We start from the raw sequence: 21,043 nt of genomic DNA, 5'->3' as shown, positions 1-21,043 counted from the left end.
TAATCAATCATTAATCGGATAAAAAGGAAATAAATATTAAGAATTTTTAGCAGATATTGCTCAGATATTAAATACTTTAGAGAACCTACCATTATTAAAAATATTAGTACTTACATGAAGAATTAACCCAACTGCTACATTAGCTTTATTATTCTCATTACTTAATAACACATCAACAGTGTATACAATGTAAATATACACTTGTCAGAAAAGACCTTTAAATTTATTATTAAAAATTTTAGATTTTCGATTTAGATTTTTTTGTAGCTGACTGCCACTGCATTTAAGGTGGAATGAAAAAACTCACTAAATGCATGCAAGATTGCTAAAAATTAGTTAAAGCAAGCTTGACTAAAACTATGGCTTGATTTGTAAGCAATGCTGTTCCAGTGGCAACATTTAAGGTGGAAGCGAAAACTTGCGAGACTCCCCGTAGACTCAATTATCGATTGATCAATTATCGACCTCGTAATCTATGATTAAATGAGTTATTAACTATTTTAAGAATTATATGATAGTGTTGTGCATTCTATAAATAGGTGTAGGCATGTTTTTTCAATGTATTCTTATTAGAACAGTCAACGTTAACAGCTATAAAACTGGAAACTTAAATGCATGCTTTTTTTTTTTTACACAAATTAATCATTTCACAACATTAAACTAAAAGAAATTTCATTTATGCTGAGGTATGAATTAAATATCATAATTCTGACCAACCCTGAAAAATATCCACTTCACTCGTCAATTATCACTTTTGTCTTAATTAAAAAAAAATAATAATTAATTGACAACACTAGATATATTATAGATTAAATTATGAGAGAAATATGGGAAACAAACCCTCCATTCAGAATCCCGACAAATTTTAAGCTCTTCTTTCCACCGCTGCAAGCCACACCCGAGCCACTTCCATCCTTTCTCTTCATGATGGATTTAAGAGGGCCTGTACCTTTCATTGGAAACATTTCAGTCAACACTTATGTGGAAAACATGTTCAACCTAAAATAAAGGTTCTCCAACCCTAGACACTTGTTTAATAAATACTCACCCTCTGCAGATATTGACTGTTCTTGATTGTCTTGTGGGTCAGTGCTAAGAAGATTTTCGCACTGGACACCTGTGCTGACCCTCGTCACGGGGGTCTTTTCCTCTGAACATTCCACAGAATCCGTCTGCATGCTTTGATCCGTCTTGGACACTGGAAAGTCTGAATCTGAAACTCCCACTCCTATAGAGGATGTCAAACAAACTTCAGTAGATACGAGAGCATCTGTTGTCTCTGGTTTGACGAGTGTCCCTCTTTCTATTGAGATCTTGGAGGTTCTTTCTTTCTCCTTAGCCTTCAGTTCCTCCAGGTGCTGATTGGCCTGGCTTAGGCGTGTCTCCAGAACTTGGATGGACTCCTGCTGTAATGTGATGGTCTGCTGCAGGTTGCTGATTTCTTGCTCTGTCTCGCTTGACAGCCCAAGCAATGACTCCATTACCCAGACAGCCACTTCCTCAGTCTGTACTGGTCCAACCTGGACCTCTTCGTCATGCATAGTTGCCACCTCAGTTTCTATACCCACATGAGAGACACTGACTGTAGCTTCTATTGATACATCTTTAGCATTCTGTCGATTGCAAACAACCACCGCCTCAAGAGGGACATCATCGCCTACAGCTATAGAGTTCCGTTCTACTATCATGGGTGGAGGTTCTTTTACTACTTCACTGGACTTCAACTCTGGTTCAGAACTGTTGGGACTCGAAGACGATGACAGGTTCAAGTGTGCAAGTTCTACCCTATTGGCTGCTGCCTCAGCTAAAGCCGCAAGTTCTTCGGTTTTCTGTTGGAGGGCCAGCTCTAGTCTGTCCTTTTCAGCGCGGAGCAGGGTTACTTCTCTCTCCAAGGCTGGAACTCCTTTCACTTTCTCCTCCATCTCCTTAAGCTGCCTAAGAGCTGCAGCCATCTGCTCTCGCACTGTCTGGAGCTGCCCTGGGGGAATCGAAGATGAAGCCGACGTCCCACAGTTGGAAGCTGGGGTACTCCTGCCAGAGTTCTGAGGGCTGAGTCTGTTCCAGCCAGTGGAAGGTGGATTCTGCACAGTAGTAGCAGCAGTGGTTGAAATCTGTAGCAGGTGACCATCTGTAGGCAACGGTGAGGATGCCGATAAGTTGCCAACAGATCCTCCTCCATCTCTAGTGCCCACCCTGGAAAGGTCAGAGGCAGGCAATCCTAAACCATTGGGGAAAAAGCTCTGCTCCTGCTGCAGTCGACGGCTTGTTTCGAGGAGTGTTCTTTCCACCCGAGGGTTACGTGGTGGCGGTGGAGGAGGAATCTTTGAAGCGGAGGGCAGTGTGGGGCTGAACACTGATGTTGGCGAAAGGGGCTGGGACTTAGGACTGGGTGATATAAGGTGGCTTCGAGCAACGGGTGGAGGAGCAGAGCGGCCATCCTCGCTTGTTGTCGATGCCAGTGACTCAGTAGAAGTCCAGCCACTGGCGCGACCCCCTGCACTCCTCTGGGAGCCTCGGTCACTACGGGAGGGTCTCCGAGGGCTCATGTGGGCCCTGCGGATGCTCTGACCACTCTCGATTTCTTCCACATACTTAAGAAAATCGAGATCCAGCTGAAATCCATACGGTGTTTGCACAGAATAGGATGCACTTTGATCCATTTCCTCCTGAGTGGCACATTGAAAAGGGGCACCCAAATCTGCAAGAAAAGGTGATAGAGTGATATTCATAGTGACTGCTTGCCATATTAGATATCTTTTTGAAAATTCCTGGTCTGGTTTGTGCCGCGTCTACCCCAAAGCTGAAATGAGTGAGATGTGTACAGCTGCACATAAACCGGCTAATGTTAATTTTAGCCACAATGCCCACTGTTTTTCCCAGCTGGATTAATCAAGTATTGATGATGGCAGTTTGCTTATACTGCACTGGATAGATAAGGTAAGTCTTGTTTTTTGTGTTAAGACATGTACATGTACAATTATAAAGTTCAGAATGGCAGCATGTAGCTGCCAACTCAAAGCAGGCCTCAGGCAGGTTCTGAGTGATACTAATTTATCTAAAATGAGAATCAGATTGAATAATTTTCTACCAGTCAAATGTTTTAGAACACTCTTATTTTTTTTACAGCAATGCTTTATGGACCAGACAAGCTGCTTTTTTATTTTCTCATCTCAGCAATGACTTCATGCTGCACTTCATAGGTCAGACCTTTAATTCTTCTAAAACTGAGCTAAAGATGTTGCCATGTTGGTCAGCTCAACCTCCTCCTGTACCAGATTCCTCCAGTTTCCAAAAGTCTTTTGAAGGTGTAGGAAATAGTAATCACTCTGGCTTCATCTGTCAAGAAAAAACTTATACAGTCAACTGCTAAATTTTTACTGACTGAAAAATGGGGGTAGAGAATAATGATATCAAATAATTCTCCAGCTCTAAAAAGGACCTTAACCAACTCTAAAAACTGTAGAGCACAGATTATAGTGACTAAAATGTTTTTAGTGACTAAAATAAATCTTACACGGTCAAGTAAAAAATCACTCTGAATACTTTCTCTACTAGTTGCCATGTCAGTTTAGGAAACTAGACATTGGCCTGCAGACTATTTGCACAACTTTCATCAGAAAAGAATATCAGTTTCTCAAATCCTTGCTGTCTTGCTGTAAAGCATGTGGTCTTTGAAATATATGATATCTGCACTGTCCAGTAACACTTTTTGCTAATTGTTTTACTAATTGAGCATTACACAAATTATCCCTTTGCATATCTTATCTTTGATGGCTATCGTCAAATCCCTTGGGTCAGCCATGCTATTGCACCCCAGGAGTATGGAGGTTTTAAGTGCCTTACCCAAGGACCTACCGAGGGACTCATGTCTGGTGGTATCGAATCCACAACCCTGTAAACAATAACTCAGCATTCTAAGAACTGAGCAACCACAGCCCCAGGATGATGAAGCATTACCAGAAACTCAAGTGGTATTTACAAGACACCAGCAATAAGGATGCATTTTAAATTTGTAACAAAAGTTAACAATGCAAGTTAAAAACAAACACTTACTTGGCAGCTTGGGGTTTATCTGCACAGATTGGGTCATGTTTTGGAACCTTCTGGTGCCCTTCCAGAGGTCAATTCAGGACCTGAAAAAAGAAAAGCAATATGAAATTCTATGCTATATTTAAACAGCAATGAACATCAATTAGAGTGATTTTACACTGCAAAGTATTTTTCATACTGCTTTATACTTTTTTTTTTCTATAGAAGCCACCAAGGCAATAAGTATTAAGACACAGCGAGCAATAGACTAGAGATTGGGCCGATCCAATCCAATATGGGTACCAGGCCGTTATCGCTGAGCATGGGAGTGACTGAGCATTCCGCTGAGCATGGGAGTGACTACGAACCCAAAGATTACTCTACAGACTACAAACGTGGTGGCACACATGCCACAACATCGTGACGCATCTCCAGAACAGCAGGCTGCATCTTCACACACACACAAACACACACACACACACACACGCTATTGACAAATGAATTAATCGCAGCTCCTGTAATTGAAAAATTGTCCATTCAAATCGCGATTTTAATTAAGAAAACGATTAATCGTTTAGCCCCACAAGTGGCTCTATTTCATGCTACTCCATGACCAATTTCTTTTTAGTGTATAATGTTGGATTTTACAGTATTATCCCACATAAATAGTATTTGGGAATGTATTTAAATTCAGTGAATATTTTTGCTCTTCTAATTAGATGTGCTGTAGTCTTTTTTTTTTACTTCATGATGTGACCTTAAACACAACACAAACAATAAGAGCGATACAATGAAGAAAATGTTAAATAAGATTTTAAAATTACACAAATTTTATATAAAAAAGTTTTCGTATTGGAATTTTTATCATATCAGCAGTTTTGAATTAGAATAACTGAACAAATGTGGATCTGCCAATCATGAAGATAGATAATAGATGTCTGAGAGCAATAGACACTATAACCTTCTGTAATAATCCGGATGATGCAAGCATCTTCCACTGCAAACACCTGGCATCCCCATTATGGGGCCGAGCATTTGACTGGACATTTAACAGGAAGAAAATTTCCAAAACAGTTCATGTAATAGTTGTGTGTTTCTTTGTTACCTATGAAGAAAGGTTTGCTAAGGACACTCATATACTGTATCAGCAAACAACCAAGACAGAGTTCTCTACAAGATAAAACCTTAATGTCAGCACTAAGCCCCTGTGGTGAGAACCAGGCAATTAAAGGCCTTTAACCACTAAGCCCTATGCTTGTGATCTAGCACAGAGCACCTTTAATATGTAGGCTGTGGCTGTTAATAAAGAAAACAAACAAACACAAAACACATACACGTTTTATACATACGCATACACACATACATATGCCTTCAGAGCTACTTTGTGTTTTAAAGGGAACAAAGCCCCATTTCACAGCCCTGGAAAGGGCTAGTCATGGAAATACACTTTAATACACTACCACACACATGCAGTGAGGAAAACACAGATACAGAGGAAAGGGGGAGGGGGGTGGCAAAAGCATGTTATGTGTGCAGATCTGTTTTTGCAGAGCCCTAGGCACATTCCACCGCACACTTCCCTCTCATATCCTACTAATGTGACCAGGCTCGGACTTGTTATTCGGGCACAGGGAGTAGGTGGTTCTGTATTTGTAAAAAAAACAAACAAACAAAAAAAAAGGAAAGAGAAAAAAATGTGAGTTAGGCAACAAGAAAGAGTGCAATCCTGGTTAACCTTTATTTATTGAGTTATTGCTGGTGATAAGGCTCATTTGTTTTATATGAATTATTTATAGGAGTGTAAAAATACACTTTTTTTTATCAGGTTTGAAACACATTTTCTTGCGTTCATTCTACAAGACTCCAAGTTAGAGATGCACAAAAATAAATATTTTTGGTTGAAATTAAACATAAAAAAGATGTCCAATTTATTTTGCTACAATTTTTTTACAAAAGTAGAATTGCACAAAGCATGGAAAGGTCAATGGTGTAGATGCTTTGTAGTGTTCTTATAATAAAAAGTAACCTATCGCGGGATTAGAGTAGTGATGCACGTGAGATCACTAGCGAGACTGTAAGGATAGGAAGACCGCCATTATGAACATGTATGTGTGCTAAGTTAGGTGTGTTTATTAAAAGCCTCAACAAACGGATACTACTCTCGTGTGTGTTATCTCTAAAACACCACAACTGGCGACGAGGATGTACCAGACAGCATAGCAGGACTGAATTAAAAAGCTCTCTCAGCTGTTGACGGACCCGGAGCGGAAAAAAAAGAGAATCTAAAAACGTCGGAGCTACAATTCCGGATTTTCACTGGAAATTCGACAACACTCTCTCAGGGAAGTGAAATAAGTTTTCTGTGTGATGCAAAAACGCTTAATTATCGGAATTGAGCTTGCATATGCCAGAATTACTGCTCACGGAACCTGTTAGAAGCCTCGTTTGAAAACGAAAGTGAAAATGGCTCATGCGGTCCCGCTCGTTGGGCTCACGGCCCCGAAACCATTAGACACTGTTGGCGAGCCTGAAACTTTACATCAACGATGGGAAATGTGGAAGAGTGAACTTGAAATATACATTGTAGCGTCAGGAGTCGTAAGTGCTGCACAAAAGCGAGCTGTGTTGTTGTTAACAGGGGGAGAGGGGCTGCGTGAAATATGGAAAAATTTCACTGACGAGCAGAAAGCCCATCTATCCGCTACTGATCTGCAACCTGCACGAGATGTATATCAAGTAGCCATCCGACTTTTTGACAACACATTTGCATTAAGGGAGAACATACCTAAAGCCCGTACAAAATTCTGGGAAACAGAGCCCAATGCTGGTGAGACAATAAATAATTTTATCACTCGCCTCAAGGTACTAGTGAAAACATGCAACTTCGATGCTGAAGCTGATAACCATGTAAGAGATAAAGTACTGCTGCACATTAAAAATTCTGAGTTAAAAGGCAAATTATACAGAGAAGATAATCTCACACTGGATCGCCTTATCCAAGTAATTGGCTCATACCACCACAAGGAGGCGCTAATACTCAGGTCTCCAGCAAATACAAACCATGTCTCTGGTAGAGCAAGGTCCAAACCAAAGCCCAAGGCACCATCACAGTCAGGGTGTTACAAGTGTGGTGCACAAGGACACATAGGTCGCGAATGCATCCAATCCAAGAACCACAAGTGCAGCCACTGTGGGAAAAGGGGTTACTTTGATGATTTCTGCTTCCACAAAGATAAATACAAGTCAAACCAAGATGACACGCCAAGTTCACAGGGTCGCAGCAGAGCCTCAGGTCGCAGCAGGGATGATCCAAAGCAAAGCAAAGGTCGAAACAAAAAAAGCCAACGTAGGGTAGAAGAAGGTGAAAACAATGACTCACGGAGTGATTCTGAAGATCTCTACCTATTCAGAATATCTAAAGCAGAGGACACCCTAGATCTGTGCCTGAAGGGTTTCACCTTACTACCAGCTCAGACTTAAAATTGATCCAGACGTCACTCCAGTCATTCAGCCCGTGCGGAGGATTCCCTTTAACCGAAGGCAGCGCGTCATTGAAAAATTACAAGAGCTAGTGGACCTAGACGTCATTGAGCGAGTGTCAGAACCAGCTCATTGGGTGAATCCGCTAGTCACTGTGGAGAAAAGGCCGGAAAATGACCACAAACATGGGGATGTGAGAATCTGCATTGACATGCGGAGAGCCAATGTGGCCATCGTCCGTGAGCGTCATCCTGTGCCTACCATCGATGAGACAATCCAGGAAATGGCCGGAGGGAAGTACTTTTCCAAAATTGACCTCAACATGGCATATCACCAAGTAGAGCTCCACCCCGATTCCAGAGAAATCACAACATTCGCTGCACCAGGAGGACTCTACAGGTACAAAAGGCTCTTATTCGGAGTGAACATGGCCTCAGAAAAATTCCAACAGATAATCAGCCAAGTTATCAAGGACTGCCCAGTTGCATATAACATGTCTGACGACATAGTCGTAGTTGGCAACACAGAAGCTGAACATGATGAAAGGCTGGCTACCGTGGTGCAACGGCTAGCTGAAAGAGGACTGACAGTCAATGAAAAGAAATGCCAGATCAAACTCACATCCATCAAGTACATGGGTCATGTCCTATCACAAGAAGGCCTTAAAGTATCAGACGAAAAGGTCAGAGCCATCGCACATGCTCCCCCACCAACTGATGCATCACAAATGCGTAGCTTCCTCGGATTGGCCCAGTTCTGTGCAAAGTTCATCCTACAGTTCGCCACAATAACTGCGCCTCTCTGGGAACTCACTAAGCAAGATGCTGAGTGGAAATGGGAGAAGGAGGAACAGCGTTCGTTTGACCGGCTCAAAAATGCTTTGATCAACGCCCCCGTCATGGCATACTACTCAGTTGGAAGACCAACCAGAATCACCTGTGACACTTCCCCCATCGGCGTAGGCGCCATCTTAGAGCAACAACAGACAGACGGAGTCTGGAAGCCAGTGTATTACGCCAGCAGGAAGCTCACACCCACTGAGACACGCTACTCTCAGTTTGAAAGAGAAGCTCTCGGAGTATTCTGGGCCTGTCAAAAATTCAGCCTGTATCTCATCGGATGTGAATTCAAAATCCTCACAGATCACAAGGCGCTTGTGAAAGTGCTGTCTCCTAACTCACTCCCTCCATCAGCCAGAGTGGAACAGTGGTTGCTGTACCTGCAACAGTTCACCTACCAAGTAGTCCACATCCCTGGCAAAACCAACAAGGCCGACCGCCTGAGTCGTCAACCCGTTGGTCATCGAGACAAAGCTGAGGAGAGAGAAACAGATGAGTACATCTACAGCATCATCAAAGATTCCACACCTCATGCTCTAACCCCCCGTAAGATCGAGCAGGCATCAAAGGATGATCCGACCATCTCCAAACTACGCCAGGCCATACAGAAAAATGACTGGACCTACTTAAAAGGCACAGCATTCCAGGCGGTCAAAGATGAACTTTGGACGGCTGGACAGATGGTCATGCGAGGAAACAGGATCGTGATTCCCGAAGCCCTGCAAGAGCACGTGGTACAGTTAGGACATGAAGGACATCAGGGGATTGTACGAACAAAGAATCGACTGCGAACTAAAGTCTGGTGGCCTGAAATTGACAAAATGGTGGGAGAGCAAATAAAGCAATGCTACCCATGTCAAGTGATAGGCCAGAACGCTCCACCAGAAGAGTTGGAGCGTACGCCATTGCCAGACCAGCCCTGGACTTACCTGGCAGTTGACTTGCTGAGCATCTGTGAAGGTAATTACCTGCTGGCCGTAGTTGATTACTACTCCAGGTGGCCCGAAGTTGCCTACATGAAGGTCACCAATGCCACCAATGTGATTAATGCTCTCGAAATTATATTTCAAACTCATGGCTATCCCAAGTATCTGAGAAGCGACAATGGACAACCGTTTGCATTCAGAGAGTTCCATGATTACCTCACCGCGCATGGCATCATGCAGCTGAAAAGAGTACCATACTGGCCTCAGTCGAACGGAGAAGTGGAAAGATTTAACAGAACAATTCTGAAATCAGTGAAGATAGCCAAAATTGAAAGGAAAGATTGGAAAGTTGCACTGAGAAGTTTTCTGTTCCACTACCGGACCACTCCTCATGCAGTCACAGGAGTGTCCCCGGCAAAGATGTTGATGAACAGAGATCTCCGCGACAAACTGCCAAGCTTCACCGGTATGTCTGCTGACAGTGATGTACCCCATGCAGCTGTGTCGGAGGAAATTCGTGACAAGGACGCTTTGCACAAGTTGAAACGAAACATCCAAGGAGGAGCCAAGGATCAGGAAATAAAACCAGGAGACACTGTTCTTTGCAAGAACCTACACAGGTCCAACAAGCTAGACCCCAACTTTGGGTCACAGCCATATGGAGTCATCAGTAAACAAGGAAATGCAGTCATCATTCAACAACCCAACAGCCCACCCATAATGAGAAATTTCGCTCATGTGAAGAAGTTTTGCAGTGATGTCAGTCTCAGCGCCCCCTCCGTTCCAAATCCAGTTACCACACCAGCTGAGTCTGTTCCAGTCACCATTCCTATGCCCACCTGTCCCCCACCTTCTATAGATCCGGAGCCCATGACAGCGGTACAGTCACCTGATGTTCCTGTGAAGTCGACTCGTGTCCGGTCTCCACCTGTATGGCAGAAGGACTTTGTGATGTCTACCTGACCTCTGGCTTTGCAAGGAAATAAAAAAAAACAGAGAAAGACTAATGGTTTTGTTGTTTAAAACGAGGGAAGGGAGAATTACGTTAGAATAAGTTTAGTTTGAAACGGATGTTTATTTTTTTTATTCTGATATAAAGGAAAGAACACTTATGTTAACATGTTGAAATGTGATTAGTTTAGAATGCAGAGCTGATGTCATATAAGTTAAGTTCAACATAGTATAGCTACATTTAAATAGATATGATTTATTTTTTTTAATTCTACCCCCAGGAATTTCATTATTAAAAAGAGGGAAGATGTAGTGTTCTTATAATAAAAAGTAACCTATCGCGGGATTAGAGTAGTGACGCACGTGAGATCACTAGTGAGACTGTAAGGATAGGGAGACCGCCATTATGAACATGTATGTGTGCTAAGTTAGGTGTGTTTATTAAAAGCCTCAACAAACGGATACTACTCTCGTGTGTGTTATCTCTAAAACATCACATGCTTTCAATACAATATACATCTGAGTAAGCAAATCTAATTAAGCATTCTTCAAATAACAGCTGTAACCAGTTAAAGCTTACTTAGTTAGCTAGCATGGTACTGCCAAAAACTGGCAAGTGAACTGATAAATAACAGACAAATAATAATACTGTACTTCTGTAAATTATTTTATTTAAAGTAAAATAAATTATTTACAAATTACTGCAATTGGTTTCACTTTGAGCTTAAAAATACTATTGTATGTGTTGCACTATAAGGCACACTTAAAATCCTTTAATTTTCCCAAAATTTGTCAGTGCGCCTTATGTATGAATTTTTACCAGTCAGGTTGTAAGGAGCAGTAAAGCCACTCCACTGAAGTATAGCGTTATAAAGTAGTTTTAGCTCAGCTCTCCAGCACCAAGAATCAAGAATGGAGCAGTATTAGCATTAGCTGCTAACTGCGCTAAGAGCTAGCTCTTTTGCCGTTCAGAGGTGAGTAATACCTGCCTGTAGCATGCTGCTAACCCCGACTAGCACTGCTGGAGCAGCATTAAAATGACCTGCTAACAGGACTAAGCGCTAGTTAGCTCTTTCGCAATTCAGAGGTGAGTATATCAAACTGTGGCTTTGCGTTTACTATGTCAAAACAAGGTATGTGGGATGAACCGCTAGCTAATATAGCCCTGGCTAACCAGAACACTCAGGGCTCCTCAGTGTAGTGTGTAGTCAGGTGGTGTTTACTAGCACTCACCACAGCTAGTGCTAGCAGTTAGCAGCTAATGAGAATGCTGCTTCACCCAGCCTAAGTGGATATCTGGAAATCTAAAACTTACCCCCCCCCCCCCCCCAAAAAAAGGAAAAATTCACACCACTCTCATTTCCCATTATTTATCTGCTAGAGACAGATTACATCTGTGCAGTATAATTTATTTTACTTTAATCATGGATATTTGGAGATATTTGAAGTGCATTATTAGTATCATGACATTCTGGATCATTGACTTCTGTTACAAATCTGACAAAATTCTTGTATTTTTTTATTTTTCAGTTAGGGGTGTGCAATATTATTTTGTATTTAATAATACATTTAATTGTCATTTTGTTGCAGTAGAGTATTCTTGAAATATTTATTTCTAAATCAGTGTTTTGTCATATCGCCAAGAGTATCGTTATTGCGAAAATGCCATGAAATATCGTGATATTATTTAGGATCATATCGCCCACCCCTAGTAGGCGGGAGCATGAGGCTTGATGGACCAATCACAGCTGCTGCTGTCTGCAAAACGTAGCGGAGATGTGCGTCAGGCTACGGCATAGGGTACACAGCTATGTGTGGGGTATGCATAGGCCACAGTGGTTCGACGCAGAAGTATAAATTCACCTTTAGTCGTGCCATATTTGTCTTTTTTAAACATCAAAGGATTGAAATTTACTGCACAACCAATCATGCAATTGATGATGCACGTAATATTAACTTAAAAGTTACGTCTGAATATTATGCAGATGACTAGAACATGATATCTCTGAAGGTTGAGAAGCTAATGAGTAAAAGCTGTGTCTAACTCCAGACACGTTTGCTCATATTTAATGAGGCAATGGGGTGTTTTGCTACTTGTGCTGTATAATGAGGAGCATGATCCCACACAGTGTTCTTAACGCTGGATGTGAACACTCAGACATGCCCAGAAGAGGTCAACTACACCGAAGCCTGCTTTAAATCAGTTAGTCACGCTTGACCATGATACCACGTGTGAGCTTGTTTCCTGGACTGGCAGCTTGCTGAACTCCCCCATCTCCTTTTCTTTGAGCAGACGTATCATGGTGTTTATAAAGTCTGGTGATAAGTGCCTAATTACAGGGAAGAGTGAGGTGAGGGGGGGCACATTCCTGTCAGACCCTGCCCTCCACCACCCCCATTCACTTTAACACGATGCCACAAGGATGGAAGTTTCACACAAACAGAAAAATAGCTTTCCACAGCTCTACTGGCACAGTTTACTTTCCATTACACTGTGAAAGTTTTTTAAGAACTACTTCAGTCACAACTTACATGGCTGAAAACAGGCCAATTTACTGGTAAATTATAAATAGGTAAACATTTTAAAAGCCTCAGAAAATGTCTTATGAAGATGACGTTCTTCTGTCCTGGGCGATCAAAATAAGGTAATTGTGTGTAAACAGAAAACCAGATGTTGCAAGGAGGCTTTGTTTACTGTATCGCACACATGACAATGGAGTATGGATGCACAGAAAAACTATTTGGTTCAAAATTAAAAGTGAACAAAAACATGGAGATTGAATACTAAAAATAACATTTTCATAGATTTCACAGATTTAGCCACCTTACTAACCATTGCATGAATTAACATTAGGTAGTCCGGTTGTTTATAACACTTTTATCCCAGAAGGGCCCTTTAACAGTTGTTCCTTGGTTACAGACCCTTTAAAATGTCTTTACAGCACTCTGTCCTTCACTTAAACTTGTCAAGTTCCTAAGTAAATAAACATACAATAAACATTCGGAAAGCATCATCACAGGACAGTTTGCGAGTGTGTTTGTTCATCTGACCCTATTTACAGAATGTAAGACTCATTTTAGTGTATTTTTAGCTTCTAGTGGTCTGTTCCAATCTATTTGAACAATTCACATTATTTAATGAAATGGTTTGCATTCCAAACTAAATAAATAAGAACAATAAACATTGCAAACAAGAGGCAAATATTAATGCAGAATTAAAAGAAAAAAATATATGGCAAACAGCAAACAAACAAAAAACAAAAAAAACAGCAGGCTTATATTAATGCAAAAGTATAACTTTGAATTTAAGAAAATATTGATATCGATATCATATTGCAATATTTTGTTTTGCAGCACTGTATTGACTTTCAAAAACACAGAATAAAATTTTACTTATTAGTTTACATGTAAAGATTGGTGTCAGAGATGTTTTATATTGTGTTGTGTTTAAACTGAACCCACTAGATAGTAGTGCTGTACTCCAATTGGATCCCACTGTTCATAAAATCTCAAGACTTTTAATATGACGGTGTATTTTGAAAATTAATCCACTTAATTGCATTAAATACTTTAGATTTTTTTCAGAATGGATCCACTATTGATCCAGCTTGATATGAATCACAATACAAAAGTGTAATTTTATCAGAATAGACAAACACAGTCAAGTGATATATTTGTCCCGCATTGTTACCAAAAATACTAGTCTCACCTTGTAGCCTCAAATAAATTTCCTTACAACGTTAGCCTTTTCTAGTTAGAGTACTGCTTTATTTCGCAGCTTTCTTGTCTTCCATGCAATGGAAGTCCACCAAACAATTTGTAGGTGACCAATGTCAAATAAACATCCACCATTTTAAAGTCTGAGGCTGGGAGCTTCCACAGGAGTCATTCTACTACAAATATTCCCTTGGACTATTAGCAAAATGAGTCATGTTTTCAAAAAGTGACCTCATGTTCCTCCCCTCCCTTTTCCCCTAAAGGGAAGTAGCAGGCTTGTGTTCTGAATGAACAGTGTCAGATTGACAATATGAGCTGCCTGGAACATGCGTCAAACATGAAGGTTTAAGGCACTGAAAGAAGAATGACAGTAAAGAGTACAGATGACTCTTTAAAGAGCCATCATAAATGTGAGCAGTACAGCCCAAAAATACAGACAAGCTGGGCTCTGTATAGTCCATTGCTCTGCTAATCTTCAGCCTAGCACTGCAACACATCTGCAGTTTCCTGAAGGGAAGCAGGTCTGATAACACCCACAAGCCCCTGGAGACGCCCCCCATTGTCTTCCAGGACTGCGAGTGCCAGACCACTGATCAATGGACCACAAGCTGCTTCCTCAAAACCAGAGGAGCGGGATATAAACAAGGAAACGAAGAACACAAATCAAAGTCGCATGTTCTCGCACCGTGGCATCAGCTGATTACATAGCCCACCATTCTGAATGGCACTAGACATATAATCACATTTCCACTCCATTAGTTACGGGATGTTTCATTTCATTATAAGCTGCACAATGTGAAATATTACACAATTACCTTAATTTAAAACAATGAAAGGCAATGCTGGGGATAATGAAAGCTATATTATGCGTCTCACTATTGGTTTAAATTTCTAAACATAGAATAAAAAGCAAGGAAATTTGTGTTTGGTAGATTTTGGTATTTTTTGAGGAAATAATGCTTCTTGGCAATACATCATATACCTTTTTTCTTTTAAATAGTGGCACATTTGTAAGGAAAATGTATTTGTGGAATGAGTAGTAGAGCTGCATCAAAGACAGCTCTGGAAAAAAAAAATCCAGAGACCACTTCAGTTTCTGAATCAGTTTCTCTGATTTTTCTATTTATAGGTATAAGTTTGAGTAAAATGAGCATAGTTGTTTTATTCTATAAACTATGTTTTAAGAGTCCAGAAATCAATATTTGGTGGAATAACCCTGGTTTTTAATTAAAGTTTTCATGCATCTTGGAATGTCCTCCTCCACCAGTCCTGCATACTGCTTTTGGATAAATTTATGCCACTCTTGGTGGAAAATTTCAAGCAGTTTAGCTTGTTTTGATGGTTGTGATCATCCACCTTTCTCTTGATCATATTGCAGAGGTTTTAATTTTGTAAAATCAAAGAAACTCATCTTTTTAATTTTTTTTTTCCAGAGCTGTATATTGCTGTTAGTATTAACACTTGTTTTGTGCTTCTGCTACCCCCATGTGCTGTCAATCAGATACGCCAGGTGCTACAGTGGTCACAAAGTGTCTGCTCCAGGAAACGGCATGCCCCATTGACTAATCTGAGTCTATAGGGCACCTTCAAGCAGGTGTTCCTCAAAACCATAAAAAAAAGGTGTTTGGCATTATTTGCAGTCACCCCAATTACCAGTATCTCCAGACTGAAGAACAAGTTCCATATAAGAGGGGGAAGCCAGAGTCAGGGCTTTCCAAGAAGAAAACACCCCAAGAAAAATAATTAAAACCAAATGAGTCAATTTCAGAATAAGTTGTTCGGCATTTTTCCATGGGCCCAACCCACATACTTAGCTCTGCTGCTCATTCACAAATTCATATTCCTTACAAATTTAATTGGCTCCATTTAAAAGGGAATTAAAAGCTTTTTCAACAATATAAAATTTATTGCCAAGAAGCATTGTTACAAAAAAGGAATACTCTACCAAACACAAAATTTCCTTACTTTTGTGATATGCTGACGAGTAAGTTGATGACTTAATTTTTATGAAAAATCAAATGGACATAGATAACTTTCTCTCGCCAGTGCAACAATTAAAGGACCATAAAGAATTTCTACACTCAGCTGTATCCATATGAGACTCCCATGCCTTACATTATACATTAATCCTAATATGCTCTCCATTATCACACACCACTGTGTGACGTAACTGCGGATATGGGGGTGGGGGGGGGGGTGTTGGATGTGTTGCCTTCTGATTTTTTAATAGCTCAGTGTTTATATATATATCATCAATTTTATTCATGCGCCCTGTTTACATGATGGACAGCTGCTTAGTCTGTAGATTATTTTTACCTGCATCAAGACTGAAGTAATTATTAGTCTAAAAAGTAACTGCAACTTTAAATTACAAATTTGCATTTACATAGTGGTGACAGGAAGCTGATATCTAAAGAATTTAATGCCTCTAAATGCTAAAGCATATAAGCCATTAAAGAGATTTTTTCTTTTTCAGATGGTCTGAGAGGTATGGCTGAACGTGTTTTAACTGAAGTCGTGATATGAATGGACGCGATTTTTCAATCGCAAGAGCTGCAATTTGAATTAGTCAATAGCCTGCAAGAGTGTGTGTGAAAACACAGCCTGCTCTTCCAGAGATGTGTCACGACCGCGTTTGTAGTCCGTATAGTGCTGGGCATTGGTCTTTGGGCTCACAGTTACTCCCATGTTCAGCGGACATAACAGGAGGCACAGAATAAGCCGTTTATTTCTGTCAAATAATAAACAAAAGCTATGACACTTAGAAAAAAAAAGAAAATTTATCAAAGTAAAATAAAGTTGAATACATACATGCATTATAATTATATTTGATAGATATGTTAACCACTAATACAGGTTTAGGGTTTAATGGATTAAAAATAATCACATTTTAAATTGCAATCGCAATGTTCTGTGGAAAAATCGCAATTAGATACTTTGCCCAAATTGTGCAGCCCTACTGAGAGGTTTACAATTAAAATGCATGTAGCTTTCTATGCATATTAGATATATTATTATAACATACAAAGAGCAAAAAATAAAACAGAAAACATGTAGGATAAGTGAATGAATTACTTTATTGTAGGGCTGGGGCGACGCGTCGACATAATCGACGTCATCGATTACGAAAATACATCGATTTGCATAACGTGCGTCGGCGCGTCGTAAACATGGCGGCGCCTGGGGAGAGCATTAGAGGTTAGATCGGTCCCAAAAATTCAGACTGGCTGTTTTCGGGCTGTTTTAATGAGCGAAATATGATCAGAATTATGTTAAATTACACTGTAACATAGAGGCATACAACTATTATTTAATTAAAATGATTTTTAAGAACAGCTAAACACAGTTCTGCAAGTCAAACGCGGAGTTCACGTGCGAGAGAGAGAGAGAGAGAGAGAGAGAGAGAGAGAGAGAGAGAGAGAGAGATTTGCGTGTTCTGGTGAGAGCTACTCACAGGTGAAGGTTCTCTTTGATCTCCTCGTGCTCATATTCTAGTCCCATTCATAATTCTGCAGCTCCCTCAGTGTTTTCTGCGTATTTTGCGGCTAGCGCGAGAGCTTACAACTGACACCGCGGACCGCGAGGTGCCGCCGCGTTTGTGCCGAATCCGACTCCCTGCTGAATCCGACTCCCGCTTCGCGGACAGAATCGGCACAACACCCCCTCTGTAGAACTGCGGTAGTGAAAACAGCGCTTATAAATAAATTAGTTTAGTTTCACTTTCAGTTTTCGTTATTTTCGCTTTTTTTTTAAATAAAAATATAATTAAAAAACAGACGCCTACATCTCGGACTATTTTCTGGAGCCCGGGTCGGATTTACGGGCGGGCCTCGGGTCATGTCGGGTTCGGGCAGAGAATCTAAGCTCTAGAGAGCTTGGACTCCGGAGAGCAATCTCCAGCTACAAAAAAACGCCAGCGGGCATCTAAAGTTTGGGAGCATTTCACGCAAAAGGGCAACAATGTGGTCCTCTGCCATATGTGCAAAAGGAGCACTTGAAGCGCAAACATCCAGGAGCACTATGTCCACAGGGTCACACAGTAAGTTACCGTTTACATCAGGGTCTCCGCGGGTGTCCTTAAAAAGACTTAAGACTGTCTACCAAAGGTTTTAAACCTGCCACGGGCAGAAATTATAAATTTTTGGTTTATATTTGTGCATGGCATTTCGCAGTTTCCAGAAACAGTAGCATTATTCATAAGTTCAGGTGTTTAGCTAAGCTAGCTGCCTTAAGTTATTTTAGCTAGCGCCGTCGGCGCTGCGGTGTTACACCATTTTCTGTCACCGTCGGAATTTTGTGACCAGTGCTCACGGTTATGAGCGTTCATTGGCAAAACGGAAGCAATCTATACCTACACCTTACCCTCAGCCCTAAACTTAACCGTTTTGGCCAGTCGGGGTAAACATTAGAAACGAACACGTTTCGAATCGGCCAGTGCTCACGGTCTGCTGAGAACTACTTGCCAGTGGTCACAAAATCTAGCGGTCACAGAAAACAGTGCAACACACGGTTGTGGTGTATGGGAGCTTATCCATTTTTAGCGTTATAGATCTAAACAACGTGTTGTACATGTAAGTGATTATAAGTGTGGGGTTTGGTTTAGTAGGCTTGTGTTGTTGTTGTTGTTGTTGTTGTTGTTGTTATTATATATAAATATAGTAATTTATCGTTTGCTTTAAAACGTAAAATAATAATTATTTAAATATGTTTCTCAATAAATAGATTAGTCGACTAATCGAAAAAATAATCGTTAGAATAATCGTTTAAAAAATAATCGTTAGGGACAGCCCTACTTTATTGTGTTGTAAACATTGCAACCCCTGAAAAGCATTGCATCCCCAAAACTAAAAAAGAAAGAAAAAATGTCTTTACAAAACTTATACAGTAAATAGAAAAATAGAACTAAAAAAATGGCAATTGTTTAAGTGCAGACGTTCACTGCTGGCAAAACTAATCAGAAAGTGGCGCCAGCCAGCAGTGTCTATGATAAGGTCAGGAGATTCACATGACCAACTAAAAGAGCAACATTCGGGGCTTAGTTCAGCATTTTGAAATCTACCAAAGGGTACAAAGACTTTAATGAGGTCTTAAACTTTCGTTTTGGGCAACTCAAATAACAAAAAAGCAGCTTGATTCTCAATGTAACACAAAGACACTTTGAACTGACATAATGGGCCATTATGCCACTTCCACTGCAAATGTTCTGAAGTGTCCTTGTTCTGTTCTCCAATTCAATCCAAGCATTTACAGCTGGAGAGTAGAGTAGAGGGTCGGGGCAGAGTCTGCTTCCAGAATTCTTTGCTAAAAGTCATGCTACTTCTTAGTGAAAGTACTGCTTGTGGTTAAAGAGATGGGGTAATATGGGGTCTAAGCTTTTGAACCTCCACAACAAAAACACAAAAACTAGTTATATAATTGCATATAGCCTAGTATGGACTAGTTACATACTTAGCAATAATAACATTATTGACTAAACGAACAATAAATTAACATATCCTTGAGAATTTCTGCAGACCTTGCCTTATTGCTCATTGTTTTCTTGCATGTTTTTAGTAGAGATATAGATATGCTATATGCTATAACTCCATATGCTAGAGTTTAACTATAATAGTGTGGAATATCATTTTACTGTTGCAGTCTTTCACACAGTTTAATCAAGCCATATACAGACATTTGTAACATTCTGTTTAAACACAAAGACAAACAGAAATCACTTTTACCTTACAATGTATGTGTGCAAGCGTCAGGTTAAAATAAGCATTGCAGAAAGGTTCCGGGCCGTCATAAGAAGCACAATTGATCTCACACACCACTGCACCTTTAAATTGAAAATATAGGTCATGAGCCATTCACATTTTTTGAACCAGAGTCACTGTAAAATGTGTAAAACTAAGCAATAAGCAGAGTAAAATAATAAACACACCTAACCTGAGACACACAGAGATATATCGCTCCAGCTAACAGCACTATCAGGCAAGTGGCATCTGGCCTGTCTTTATATGGTAGCTCACTTTATTTATTTGTTTTTTATCCATGACAACAAAAGTGGAATCATTTCTGAACACTAGTTTAGTGATCAGAGGAGAGCCCTTTAACTTGATAGAGCCCGTTTGTTGACTTTGGCTTTAAGCTTTTTTTTAGAGATGCATTGATACCATTTTTTCCAACTAAGTACGAGTACCCATAATTTTTACTCCCCAATACAGACACCTACTTAGAATTACTCAAATCAGAAGCATTATGTAATTGTGTCATTGTTAGTGTAAAGCAGTACAATGCAACAGTTTATTTGTTAATTTAGAGGGTTTTTTTACTTTTCTTGTATTTTCTTACATATATTTTACTTTTTTACTTTTTTCTAAATTTATTTCAGATTTTTCCCAAGGCCAGCTGATGGCAAAGCTGCATGAGCGGGGGTTAGACCGCTGGACCACTTGGAGCCCGTACTTGCATATTTTTAACAAATTAGGAAATTATGCTTAAATAAAAATAACAGATTAGATTTTACTCAGTGGATGCAAATTAATTTTCCCAGTTTCATCATGTGACATCAGGACCACATTTGGCAACTGGATGAGAAAACTTGAAGGACCAAAGTATTGGATATTGGTATCGGGACCTCGTTGTTGAGTACAAGTATGAGTTTAAAGAGTATAGCATCGGACTCGATACAAATACCAGTTTTGGTATTGATGTTTTCTTTTAATTTGTCTTTTTTTTTTACTTTCACTCTATGGATATTGCTAACGACAAAAAAAAACATTTATTTTAAGGGAGTGTAAATGAATTTCCCTGTTAAGCCTTAAGCCTATTTCCCTGTTATAATACAGTACAGAAACAGAATGTGCATGATCACAGATAACATCACAAGGGTGATTCAGGCCACAGCTCTTCAAAGTGTTGAGGTTATTTTTGACAACATGCAGCCTCAAGTGCTCCATTGACTTCATAATTTAGCTTTAAAAAGAAAGACAGAGATAAAAGAAAAGCTGTCCTCAAACACAGGGCAGAAATGTTTGTACGAAGAGGTGATATTTTCTGTACATGCACACACACTCTTACCCCACTTACCCCAGAAAATGGAAAGCACTAAAAACCCTA

The 21,043-nt window shown here is 40.2% G+C and overlaps 1 protein-coding gene across 3 annotated transcripts in view; it reads right to left on the bottom strand.

Annotated features, from left to right (window-relative positions):
- The window catches only part of kank3 (KN motif and ankyrin repeat domains 3), a 52,023-nt gene that overhangs the window by 8,979 nt on the left and 22,001 nt on the right, over positions 1–21,043 (bottom strand). Inside the window, exons 2-5 of one of the 3 annotated variants that reach the window (XM_015605499.3) lie at positions 19,663–19,760; positions 4,054–4,133; positions 1,049–2,698; positions 841–949 (exon numbers count right to left, since the gene is read on the bottom strand). In XM_015605499.3, coding sequence (XP_015460985.3) covers positions 841–949; positions 1,049–2,698; positions 4,054–4,090 — 1,796 coding nt within the window. In that variant the 5' untranslated portion in view covers positions 4,091–4,133; positions 19,663–19,760. The remainder of the gene's footprint in view (positions 1–840; positions 950–1,048; positions 2,699–4,053; positions 4,134–19,662; positions 19,761–21,043) is intronic. The other 2 variants (XM_049485541.1, XM_007247932.4) reach the window with 2 other exon arrangements.

Source organism: Astyanax mexicanus, chromosome 12 (assembly GCF_023375975.1).
Source record: "Astyanax mexicanus isolate ESR-SI-001 chromosome 12, AstMex3_surface, whole genome shotgun sequence".
Taxonomy (NCBI): Eukaryota; Metazoa; Chordata; class Actinopteri; order Characiformes; family Acestrorhamphidae; genus Astyanax; species Astyanax mexicanus.
Note: the sequence above shows the minus strand (reverse complement) of the source record. Positions and strands in the feature narration are given on the sequence as shown.